At 37.4% G+C, this 13,992-nt stretch overlaps 1 protein-coding gene across 2 annotated transcripts in view; it reads left to right on the plus strand.

Annotated features, from left to right (window-relative positions):
- LOC133638740 (WD repeat-containing protein 7) overlaps window positions 1–13,992 on the plus strand; it is a 591,313-nt gene that overhangs the window by 83,064 nt on the left and 494,257 nt on the right. For both annotated transcript variants that reach the window (XM_062031642.1, XM_062031641.1), the window contains exons 20-21: window positions 10,068–10,186; window positions 10,292–10,415. In XM_062031642.1, the coding sequence (XP_061887626.1) occupies window positions 10,068–10,186; window positions 10,292–10,415 (243 nt within the window). The remainder of the gene's footprint in view (window positions 1–10,067; window positions 10,187–10,291; window positions 10,416–13,992) is intronic.

Consider the following 13,992-nt stretch of genomic DNA (forward strand, 5'->3'; position numbering starts at 1 on the left):
AGTCTTACCTCTACCATGCTACATGCTTTTCGTCGGTGTCTATCTAGCTCAGTTATTTTTCCTCGCCTTTGTCCTGTTCTGGTCTACAGTTCTGTATGTCTACCTACTAAACCTACTCCTAGTTAATAGCTCTGGTCAATTCACTTCCAAACCAGTCAGTTAAAACAGTGATCCAAATACAGTAAAGGTGGTCCATGTTTTACGATGTTTCCGTGGTTACAAACGCACTCCCATAAATTATCGATACTGTCCAAAAAGAAAATTGGAACTACTTACGGTTGTGAATTAGTGATATCTGTGTAGTGTGAGAGACTAATGCTACATTCACACTGCCTAATTCCGATTTTTTGTTAATTCCAATATACACTATATTGCCAAAAGTGTTTGGCCACCCATCCAAATGATCAGAATCAGGTGTCCTAAGCATTTGGCCTGGCCACAAGTTTATAAAATCAAGCACTTAGGCATGGAGACTTTCTACAAACATTTGTGAAAGAATGGGCCACTCTCAGGATCTCAGTGATTTCCAGCATGGAACTGTCATAGGATGCCCACCTGTGCAACAAATCCAGTCGTGAAATTTCCTCGCTCCTAAATATTCTAAAGTCAACTGTCGGCTTTAATATAAGAAAATGCAAGAGTTTGGGAACAACAGCAACTCAGCCACCAAGTGGTAGGCCACGTAAACTGATAGAGAGGGGTCAGCGGACGCTGAAGCGCATAGTGCAAAGACTTTCTGCACAGTCAGTTGCTACAGAGCTCCAAACTTCATGTGACCTTCCATTTAGCCCACGTACAGTAAGCAGAGAGCTTCATGGAATGGGTTTCCATGGCCGTGCAGCTGCATCTAAGCCATACATCACCAAGTCCAATGCAAAGCGTCGGATGCAGTGGTGTAAAGCCCGTCGTCACTGGACTCTAGAGCAGTGGAGATGCGTTCTCTGGAGTAATGAATCACGCTTTTCCGTCTGGCAATCTGATGGACGAGTCTGGGTTTGGAGGTTGCCAGGAGAACGCTACATTTCGGACTGCATTGTGCCGAGTGTGAAATTTGGTGGAGGAGGAATTATGGTGTGGGGTTGTTTTTCAGGAGTTGGGCTTGGCCCCTTAGTTCCAGTGGAAGGAACTTTGAATGCTCCAGGATACCAAAACATTTTGGATAATTCCATGCTCCCAACCTTGTGGGAACAGTTTGGAGCGGGTCCCTTCCTCTTCTAACATGACTGTGCACCAGTGCACAAAGCAAGGTCCATAAAGACATGGATGACAGTCTGGTGTGGATGAACTTGACAGGCCTGCACAGAGTCCTGACCTGAACCCGATAGAACACCTTTGGGATGAATTAGAACGGAGACTGAGAGCCAGGCCTTCTCGACCAACATCAGTGTGTGACCTCACCAATGCGCTTTTGGAAGAATGGTCAAAAATTTCTATAAACACACTCCGCAACCTTGTGGACAGCCTTCCCAGAAGAGTTGAAGCTGTAATAGCTGCAAAAGGTGGACCGACATCATATTGAACCCTATGGGTTAGGAATGGGATGGCACTTCAAGTTCATATATGAGTCAAGGCAGGTGGCCAAATACTTTTAGCAATAAAGTGTACTTATGTAGTCGTTCACATTAAAAAATACATATGTGTACAGCTCTGGTAATGGGTACATTCGCACCCACCTGCACACATGTACTTCAAAATGTAACAATCAAAATAAATATATAATATGCATTAGTTTGACCGTTTAAAATCAACGATAATAAAAAGGAGATGCTTGGAAATAGCATAGAAATGCCCCAAAAACTTGGAAAAACGCGATTCATAGCGTTACTTTTTGGTGTAACCATCATGAGCGTTCTGTTCAGGTATATTTCTTTTATATTTTGATAAATCGTCATATTTATGTATTACTAAATTTAAATAGGTATTGATCAATCTTTAAGCTGTGTGTATTTTATTTCAGTTTGCTTTTGACATCTCATTTAGAATTGTAGTTGAAACTTTTACAACCTTGTGTTGCGCTCGTGATGGCGTAACCAAACTAGATTTCATTTAATGATCTTATTTTGAATATTTATTCCCTTTTTTACATTTAGTATATTTACACTACCGTTCAAAAGTTTGGGGTCACATTGAAATGTCCTTATTTTTGAAGGAAAAGCACTGTACTTTTCAATGAAGATAACTTTAAACTAGTCTTAACTTTAAAGAAATACACTCTATACATTGCTAATGTGGTAAATGACTATTCTAGCTGCAAATGTCTGGTTTTTGGTGCAATATCTACATAGGTGTATAGAGGCCCATTTCAAGCAACTATCACTCCAGTGTTCTAATGGTACAATGTGTTTGCTCATTGGCTCAGAAGGCTAATTGATGATTAGAAAACCCTTGTGCAATCATGTTCACACATCTGAAAACAGTTTAGGTCGTTACAGAAGCTACAAAACTGACCTCCTTTTGAGCAGATTGAGTTTCTGGAGCATCACATTTGTGGGGTCAATTAAACGCTCAAAATGGCCAGAAAAAGAGAACTTTTATCTGAAACTCGACAGTCTATTCTTGTTCTTAGAAATGAAGGCTATTCCACAAAATTGTTTGGGTGACCCCAAAATTTTGAACGGTAGTGTAAATATTCATTTATAAACATTGAATACATTTCAAATATCAATAAAATGCAATTGCCTTCATCTTATAGGGTAATGTTTAGTTACACCAAGTCACGAGCGTAACACTAAGCTTCATCACTTTGACTTGTAATATCTCTAATTCTGGTGGTGTTTTATGCTTTTTTCTTTTTGGAACATGTACTATACATATAATAAAATAAAGTCCCATATAAAATAATGTTTCTAGCAATACTTTAATTTTGCCTTTGAAAGTAACACTCCAATGTCCATTAGTGGAGCTGTACACATATATAATTTTTCCAATGTGAACAGAATGGGTCTTTGAACTATGTGGCAATTTCCAGGATTGTGTTCAACATTTTCTTGACCAAATTATTTGGCGTAGATCATAAAGGAACTGTGCAATAATTTTGGCATTTGCAGTTCAATGGAGCCAGGAATGGTAGAACGTTGACATGAGTTCTAAAACATCTTCCTTTTGCCTATTTTCTGCTCATTTGTGTCCACTATTTATTTTTTGCAGCGTTCTATTTTGGCGTGTAACTTTGACGTTTATCGCTTTTTAATGATGTATTGGTTGGATAAATGTGACCCGATCGATCAGACTGCAGTCGCATCGCATACATATCCGATTTATATCCACATACGAAAGAGGCCTGGGTCAGATTTTTTTTAAATTGGAAAAAAAATACAAATGTTATATACATGTCACATATGGGCAAAACAATGTATTTTACCTGAAGTATGAACAAAGACAAAACTGTTACTCTAGGTAAAATTTTGGTAAAAATTCCGACTTACTAAAACTTGACTTGGATAGTAGTCGGAACGGAACTCATCAGTAGTCCAAGGACCACCTATATGTATAAAAACTTGAAAATGTTACATCAAAGTATCTGTTTTCAAATTCCCATCATAATGCAACTGTAGCCCAAACATGTCTTGAGATGATTCGTTTGAGTGTGCATTGACCACAAACCTATTTACTGGTGTGTTGTCTTTTATTAGCACGTGTGCTGTTTGTCGTTGTCCCTTTTTGGTGTCTTGTCTTTCTTGCTTTAGGGCTTTGGAATGTTTACATTTTTCAGTTTATTTTATGCCCAGGGTGTTTGCATGACATTTTCACTTTACAGTGTCAGCATAAGGAACTGACAGTAATTATTGATGATATGCTGAACTGTTTTACATACTAATTGTTTCTTCATCGGTGCTATTGTTCTAGATGGAGAGAGGCCATCAGTCATGTTGAAAAATGATTCATTGCACTTAAGGGCTTTTTAAGTCATGTAACTTCTAGTTTCTGTAATTATATATATATTTTTTTGCAACATAAATGACCAAGCATACATATGGAGCCATATGTAGTAATTTAATGTCAAGTCATCATTTAATGGCCCTGGTATGTCAAAAGGAATTAATATATCATGTTCCTTTTGAATACCTCTATAACTGATAACAGTAGTTATATGCTCATTTAAAAATTAGATTTACAGCCCCGAAATCTTGTTATTGTTTTCATTTCGATGTCCCGCCCTCTACCATTTGACCAATTAAAAAGTCTGTGAGTGTGTCACATTAAGGTTGCCAGTTACGCATCGCCCTCTTCGTCTGGCTACTACCACTGATAAAGTTACTAAACGTGTCATACATTAGTATCTCTTAAAGGCGTTGTTACGATTCTCAAATTATTCATGACAAAGACAGGAACATAACGAGGATTTGTATCGGGGAATGCATTTGAAAGATGGAGACGATTGAAGGTGCAGAATATCTTTTCATCTGACGCCAAACTTGCTAATTTCCTCCTTGATAGGTAAGTCAGGTATTTACGTTATCTTATTACTTGTAATAAATGGAAATGGACATTTGGTATGTGTCAGGCTCAAACACTGATGACATCTATTAAACAGGACAAGAAGCAAAGAATCAAACATAGACAGAATTAAATTTGGCTCAATTTGAGGAGAAACGTCTGGTCTGTACTCTTGGACAGTCTCCAGCACGCTCTGGCGAAAGATTGTACGCCTCCTCCTTTATTTGGACTTTCCCTGACCACATGGCAACAGCTGCTTCCAAAGGGACGTGGGTCATAAACAGTGTTGCCTTTGGTTACAGAACAGTTCAAAAGAAAAGGTCGTAAACACTTCACAGAAAAGGTCGTAAAACAGTTCAAAGAAAGGTTCGTAAAAGACTTCAAAAAAGAGGTTCGTAAAAGAGGTTCGTAAAAGAGTTCAAAAAAGCGGTGTCTGGAACTTGGGGAGATCCTGCCTTCTCTACGCTTTGTAGTCCTTGAGTTAAAACAATATCTTTCTGTTGATTACAATACATGAAAGAAAACAGAACACCTTCATGTTGCTTCCCCCCTACGCAGTGGAGTTTTACAAGCCGTCTTCTTGGTAGGTTCAAAGACATGTTTTTGCTTCTCGCTGGGAACTCATTGAAACACAAAGTTTTTGTGATAACTTAGATACAATTATTCTAACAGTATGTAAACTATATTGTCCAATACAGTCTATGATCTTGTCTAACAAAGCTAGTATGTTTGTGCAACGAATGCTTAGTGTGATGGTGCTTAGCTCCTACTGTAATGCTTACTTGGCATGCTAGCCCGGTCAATGACACATCCACATATAGGCTAACAGGGGTAATATATGCCCGTATGTCGATGTGTATTCTAACTGACAGGGCAAAATATATTTTCGACAAATGGAACCTATGTGGATATGGGTAGTGTCAGTGCCTATTTCGTTCTCAATATGCTGATACGCTGAGGAAATGGGTTCCAACATTAGAACGGCTGTTATGGCAATGTGAAACGTATGGAGACAGCCAAATCACATTATAAAATAATTCCTCATTCCTGTAGACCAGGAGTCACCAACCTTTTTGAAACCAAGAGCTACTTCTTGGGTACTGATTAATGCGAAGGGCTACCAGTTTGATACACAGTTAAATAAATTGCCAGAAATAGCCAATTTGCTCAATTTACCTTTAACTCTATGTTATTATTAATAATTAATGATATTTACACTTAATTGAACGGTTTAAAAGAGGAGAAAACACGAAAAAAATGACAATTAAATTTTGAAACATAGTTTATCTTCAATTTCGACTCTTTAAAATTCAAAATTCAACCGAAAAAAAGAAGAGAAAAACTAGCTAATTCGAATCTTTTTGAAAAAATTAAAAAAAGAATTTATGGAACATCATTAGTAATTTTTCCTGATTAAGAATAATTTTAGGATTTTGATGACATGGTTTAAATAGGTTAAAATCCAATCTACACTTTGTTAGAATATATAACAAATTGGACCAATCTAGACAAATCATTACTTCTTGTAGATTTTCCTGAACAAAAATTTTAAAAGAAATTCAAAAGACTTTGAAATAAGATTTAAATTTGATTCTACTGATTTTCTAGATTTGCCAGAATAATTTTTTTGAATTTTAATCATAATAAGTTTGAAGAAATATTTCACAAATATTCTTCGTCGAAAAAACAGAAGCTAAAATTAAAATGTATTTATTATTCTTTACAATAAAAAAAATAAATTTACTTGAACATTGATTTACATTGTCAGGAAAGAAGAGGAAGGAATTTAAAAGGTAAAAAGGTATATGTGTTTAAAAATCCTAAAATCATTTTTAAGGTTGTATTTTTTCTCTAAAATTGTCTGTCTGAAAGTTATAAGAAGCAAAGTAAAACAAATTAATGAATTTATTTAAACAAGTGAAGACCAAGTCTTTAAAATATTTTCTTGGATTTTCAAATTCTATTTGAGTTTTGTCTCTTTTAGAATTAAAAATGTCGGGCAAAGCGAGACCAGCTTGCTAGTAAATAAATACAATTTAAAAAATAGAGGCAGCTCACTGGTAAGCCTGCTATTTGAGGTATTTTTTAGAACAGGCCAGCGGGCTACTCATCTGGTCCTGACGGGCTACCTGGTGCCCGCGGGCACCGCGTTGGTGACCCCTGCTGTAGACTATAGGCATACCTTGGTAAAATATCTCCTCTTTTAGTTTTGGGCGTACATTAGGCTGCTAAGCATTCTCTACTTATTGTCACCAGTATAACCATTGCTAGCGTTGGTTGTAGTTTGTTTTAGTCTTTATTTTCTGATAGTACTGACACTAACCATATGATTGCCATTTGTTGTGATATTGTACTCAGGCATGATGTATTTCTTCCTGAAAATAGCCCAATTTCTGTGTAAAATGTGTTGGTTAGAGATTTGTTATTGTCAAAACGCTAGTCTATTCAGCTATTACGGTCCCAGCACCTCAACCCATAGTAAGAGGCAGTGGAAATTTGAAGTTCCTTGGAGTAGCCCAGTCGATCGAGCTGGATTCGGCTACGTATCTGGCAACCTCAGTCAGGGAGAGAGGGAGGGGGACGACAGAATTTTGACCGGGATTCCAGTACCAGTTCTGGCCACATTGTTACATATGGCTCCTCTAAGTTACACCCAAGCAATTGTAGAAGCCACCTGAGTACTGCAGAACAATAAGTAGTTGGCAGTTTTGCTCAGTCCTCTGTTTCTGGAGGTCCTGAGTCTCAAACAGTCTTGTCATGTCTACCTCAAAGTGACCGATGTAGTAAAGACCCTGCATCAAATCAGTCAAAGCAAGACTGCTGTAGATTTTTGACGTGTTTGTCCATACTACCAACAGTCACAGTTGTAAACACATTTTCTTATTTACGTGGATCACTGCCAGTCACCGGAGATACTTGAGCCAGATCAAATTGCACATACCGTATTTTTCGGACTATAAGTCACAGTTTTTTTCATAGTTTGGCCGGGGGTGCGACTTATACTCAGGAGCGACTTATGTGTGAAATTATTAACACATTAGCGTAAAATATCAAATAATATTATTTAGCTCATTCACGTAAGAGACTAGACGTATAAGATTTCATAGGATTTAGCGATTAGGAGTGACAGATTGTTTGGTAAACGTATAGCATGTTCTATATGTTATAGTTATTAGAATGACTCTTACCATAATATGTTACGTTAACATACCAGGCACGTTTATGGTTATTTATGTCATATAACGTACACTTATTCAGCCTGTTGTTCACTATTCTTTATTTATTTTAAATTGCCTTTCAAATGTCTATTCTTGGTGTTGGGTTTCATCAAATAAATTTCCCCAAAAAATGCGACCTATACTCACTCCAGTGTGACTTATATATGTTTTTTTCCTTCTTTATTATGCATTTCCGGCCTGTGCGACTTATACTCCGGAGCGACTTATAGTCCGAAAAATATGGTATATGCATTTACATATACTGTACTGTTGGCCCCGACATAATGTATCTTCCAAACTGTGATTTCATTGTACCAGAACCCTAAGGAAACGCCGCACAGTCACCAAAAACAAGGCAATGCAGTGTGTTGTAGCTGCGAACCAAGTACTGCCACTGTTCATACTACTCAAGTTTCTCTACACAGAGGCATTACTGGGACAATTAGTTACAAGTTGCCCTCGGGATAGTTGTTCATCATTACAGACAACTGTGTTATTTCAGAAGAAACTGTAACCGCTGAAATTGATTGTTTTTATGTTTAATAGCTTGAGGGTTATATTTATTTTGTAATTTGAATGTGATACACAATTCTACAACAATTACATCTCAAAGAACTAATTGTGTTTTCTTGGATTCAGAATAGTTTTGTGGTCGAACAGGTGAGTATAGGTCCTTTTACCGTGTGAATGTCAATTCTGTCAAACTTTCCATTGATGAAAAATATATGTATATATTTCCTTTTTGGAAATATATTCAAACGGTAGAGGTAAGTTTATTCTGTGTCCTTTATAAAAGCATTTTAATGTAAGTTATTTTCTTTGATTGAGCATCCATATCAAACAGACACATTTTACATCCAACTGTTGATATATGCTCTTCAGAAACCATATATTTCAACAATATATGTGAATGAATAAGGTGCTTGGTTTATGTTTAGTATCATCAATTTGTGTTTGTAAATGGACACGGGTATGGGCTATTGCTTTTACTCCGGTTGTCACAGCATATTCAGTCCTTGAAAGTCTTCAAGCAATGCTCTGTGGTTTTTATGTACTTTGGTTCAAATACATTCCTACATGGGTATTCAAGATTAGACCATTTCCATCGTCAAGTGCTATCAACAACGCAATGTTACACAATCCTCCGTTTGTTTGTCATGTTTCATAAAAAACACTGATACTTTGGTTCTGGAAAATAATAACTGAAGTCTCACCAAGGCATTGTTAACAATGTCAGTAACCCTCCCAGTCATGTTGACGCTGTGTTCTAATTTAAGAATTGTATACTTCGTCTGTGTGTGTGCCTGCATATGAGAACCACACTACTGTCATGTAAAAAATAGAATGCTGCTAGTTTATTTGGCATTCACAAGAACATTTTTCAAAAATGAGATTACGTTTAGTGTTTCTAACACCTGGTTTATTTTTGACACTGATGACAATGCATGAACCTTGTAAATAATGTTGGCCTCTGATTCTCATTCCCAGTAGAAATAATCATTTTTACCCCAATATGACCGCAGTGAGGTTCTGTATATGAAATGTGCAGGTTTGACTTATATAATGTGTATACAGGACTGTGTCAGAAAATTAGAATATTGTGATAAAGTTCTTTATTTTCTGTAATGCAATTAAAAAAACCAAAAATGTCATACATTCTGGATTCATTACACATCAACTGAAATATTGCAAGCCTTTTATTACTACATGCTTCCATCTGTTGAAAAGCTCTATGGAGATGATGATTTAATTTTCCAGCATGATCTGGCACCTGCCCACAGTGCCAAAACCACCAGTAACTGGTGTACTGACCATGGCATTACTGTCCTCGATTGGCCTGCCAACTCCCCTGACCTGAACCCCATAGAGAATTTGTGGGGTATTGTGAAGAATAAGCTGAAAGACACCAGACCCAATAATGCAAATGAGCTAAAGGCCGCTATTGAAGCATCCTGGGCAGCCATAACACCTCAGCAATGCCACAGGCTGATTACCTCCATGCCACTCCGCATTGATGCAGTAATCCGTGCAAAAGGATTCCCAACCAAGTACTGAGTGCATTAATTGACATTTTCAAATGTTTGATTTGGTTTTGCTGTTATAAACCTTTTTTTTTTACTTGGTCTGAGGAAATATTCTAATTTTTGAGATCGGATTTTTGAGTTTTCTTAAACTGTATGCCATAATCTGCAATATTAAAATAATAACAAGCTTGCAATATTTCAGTTGATGTGTAATGAATGCAGAATGTATGACATTTTTGTTTTTTTAATTGCATTACAGAAAGTAAAGAACTTTATCACAATATTCTAATTTTCTGAGACAGTCCTGTATATATATTTATATATATATATATTTTTTCTAACCAGTCCTCTCCTTGCTGTCTCTTCTGTCACCTGTGTGTGTTTGCAGGTTGGAGCCAGCTGGCAGCAATGCACTGTGTTATGCTCCCTGACCTTCTGGGCCTAGATAAGTTCCGACCCCCTTTACTAGAGATGCTGGCAAGGAGATGGCAGGACCGTTGTCTGGAGGTAAATATGACTGCAGTTGTATACAACAATCAACCATTTACTACAACTGTTTTTAATGCATACTTGAAAACCTTTGCACTTACTGAATCCACCGTGCTCTTTTAGGTACGGGAAGCATCCCAAGCTTTACTGTTGGCTGAGTTGAGAAGGATCAGTCAATCGGGGCGTAAGGACACTATTGATATGTGGGCTCCTTATCTACCTCAATATGTGGACACAGTCAGCTCCCGTAAGTAGTCAAGGATTATGTTGCCGCATATAATTTTGACTTGTCTCGGAATAAAAACCTGCTCCCTTGAACGCCCAACACTTTGAAGAGAACACAGTGTAAAATGATTAGAGAAGCCAGATTTAGTCACATACATAAAATCCTGTAGTTAATTTGGACAGAGGGACATTACCCTAAAACAGGGGTGGGCAATTAATTTTTACCGGGGGCCGCATGAGCAACCCGAGTACTGCTGGAGGGCCACATCGACAATATTTCAATTAAATTTTGCTCAATATTATTTTTGATATATACCGTAAGATAAATAATAATAATAATAATTAATAATAATAGTAATACTTCAACATAGTGTGTGTAACAGCATTCCATGACTAATATAAATAAATTAACATTAATAACAAATGACAGTAAAATAAGCACACGTATGACTGAGGAGTCATAGTGTAACTTTGTGTGGTGTTTGAGTTGTCCGACTTTTTGTGTGGCCATAAATGCTCCAGTGGTTTAGTGGTATGCGTGTTGATGACAGATGACAAGTTGGTTTTGGCCTGGTTTGTACGGCAGAAAATGACTAGTTTTTAGAGATAGAAGTGTTTTACTCATGTTTTTGGTGTGGTTATGTCCGAATATAAACAGTTTTGCTCAATAAAGTGATCGATATAATTCCTGTCCTCGAAGCATCTCGATAGACGTTACAATAATTGAACGGTGTTCAATTGAACGGTGTTGACGAACACCCTTAGGGCCGCTTGTTGTCACTGTCACTCAAAGTTGCATTGCAAAATTACATAGAATAAATATGTTTATTTTGTTTAGAATTCAGATGGGATTTGATTTGGTGCGCAGCATATATTTGCTGTGCGCAGCGGACTCTTGAGCAGTGCGCAATTGCGCAGGCACGCACCTTAGAGGGAACGTTGCTTGGCAGTCCATGTCTTGTTGAAAACACGCCATTCTTCATCAACTTTTCTCTTTTTAGCGTCTCGGGTGTAAACCGTGCATCACTTGTCGCTGTGCACCTTCACTCACAGGTTACACCCGGACACACGCCCATAAATAATAATTTTCAAAATAAAAGCAGCACAGTTGTATTGCGCGCACGACATAGATGTTTTTTCAACTTTATTTTGTAATTTGTGATTGCAGCTGTTCACATTCACTCACAATCACACACACGCATACGGCCACACGGAAGTAATACAAATAACAATTTTCAAAACAAAAGCAGCACCGTTGTATTGCACACTCGACATAGATACTTTTTAAAATGTATTTTGTAATTTATAATTGGCCTCACGCGGGCCGGACAGGGACGCACAAAGGGCCGGATGCGGCCCGCGGGCCGCAGAATGCCCAGGTCTGCCCTAAAAGTTAATAAGCAGCATACAGTGCACCTCTACAGATCAATACACTCAATCCAGGGATGCATGGTCAATGTCAATTTTTTTCTCAAAGGAAATAATGGTAAAACTGTTAGATGTTTCAATATTCTTTAAGGGGAACTCCGCGACCCCGAAGGGAATAAGCAGTAGAAAATGGATGGATGGATGCACTTTTTTTGGAATTTTCTCTATTGTTCACAATCGTAAAAGACATGACGACAGATGGATTAAAAAAAAATAAAAACATTCTAAATATTAAATAAACATAAATAAAAGTGCCAAAGGGAGCTCTACTATTCCGCCCATAAAATCTGATAACCATTCAAAAAGCGCCAACAATACTCAGTTTACATTTCATGACTTAAATATTAACCAAGTATTGGTGATATTGTTATAAGAGCTGACGCAGACAAACTATAGCGACAACGTAATCACTTCAGTTTTTCCCTATGTTTACATCATCAAGTGGTCTGCTGTTTCCTTGCTTCCCTGCTCCCTGTAAGTTTATTGTAGATCATAAATTATGCTTCTCACCTGGAAAGTATATGGTTGAGACTATAATCTAACAAGTTGGGACACTTTCACAGCCATTTAGGACCTGGTCTTGCCAGAACGACACGAAAAGCCCTTGTTCCCCCTGCCTCCCTAACCCGTTTCTTCGCAAGGATTATGAGAAATTTTTAATATACCGTATTTTTCGAAGTATAAATCGCTCCGGAGTATAAATCGCACCTGCCGAAAATGCATAATAAAGAAGGAAAAAAACGTATAAGTCACACTGGAGTATAAGTCGCATTTTTTGGGGAAATGTATTTGATAAAAGCCAACACCAAGAATAGACATTTGAAAGGAAATTTTAAATAAATAAAGAATAGTGAACAACAGGCTGAATAAGTGTACGTTATATGAGGCATAAATAACCAACTGAGAACGTGCCTGGTATGTTAACATAACATATTATGGTAAGAGTCATTCAAATAACTATAACATAGAACATGCTATACGTTCACCAAACAATCTGTCACTCCTAATCGCTAAATCCGATGAAATCTTATACGTCTAGTCCAGGGGTCGGCAACCCAAAATGTTGAAAGAGCCACATTGGACCAAAAATACAAAAACAAATCTGTCTGGAGCCGCAACAAATTAGAAGCCATAATACAAACAGATAGTGTGTCATGAGATATACATTGAATTAAGATGACTTAAAGGAAACTAAATGAGCTCAAATATAGCTACAAATGAGGCATAATGATGCAATATGTACATATAGCTAGCCTAAATAGCATGTTAGCATCGATTAGCTTGCAGTCATGCAGTGACCAAATATGTCTGATTAGCACTCCACACAAGTCAATAACATCAACAAAACTCACCTTTGTGTATTCACGCACAACGTTAAAAGTTTGGCGGACAAAATGAGACAGAAAAAGAAGTGGCATAAAACACGTCCTAGAAAGTCGGAGAAAGTTATACATTGTAAACAAACTAAGGTGAGTTCAAGGACCGCCAAAATTAGTAGGACAAAACGGCGCTCGCCAAATACTCGAATCAGTGAAGCATGTTTAATACAAACAGTGTGCTTTATAACAATTAGGGAGGTTTGTGTCATGTTTGTCCTCCTACAGTAACCATATTAAAACAAAAAATATATATTTTTTCCCCTCTTTTTCCATTTTTCATACATTTTTGAAAAAGCTTCAGAGAGCCACTAGGGCGGCGCTAAAGAGCCGCATGCGGCTCTAGAGCCGCGGGTTGCCGACCCCTGGTCTAGTCTCTTACGTGAATGAGCTAAATAATATTATTTGATATTTTACGGTAATGTGTCAATAATTTCACACATAAGTCGCTCCTGAGTATAAACTATGAAAAAAACTGCGACTTATAGTCCGAAAAATACGGTAAATGGGAATATATGAACATCCTAGCAGTTGGCATCCTGATGACAGCAGACCTTGCACAGTAAGCGATGTTTTATTATGTTTGTTGGCGCTCATAAAGTCTGCAGTGAGCAGAAATAAGTGAGGAAGACAAAAAGAACGCAAATGTTGTGATGCGTTTTTTTTATGAATGCGCCGCGTATGCTTAAGATGATCAAAATACGCAGATATTAAATGTTATTATAAATGTGCCTGTTACTACATTACGTATTTACCGTATTTTCCGGACCATAGGGTGCACCGGATAATAAGGCG

The sequence above is a fragment of the Entelurus aequoreus genome, linkage group LG21, assembly GCF_033978785.1.
Source record: "Entelurus aequoreus isolate RoL-2023_Sb linkage group LG21, RoL_Eaeq_v1.1, whole genome shotgun sequence".
Lineage (NCBI taxonomy): Eukaryota > Metazoa > Chordata > Actinopteri > Syngnathiformes > Syngnathidae > Entelurus > Entelurus aequoreus.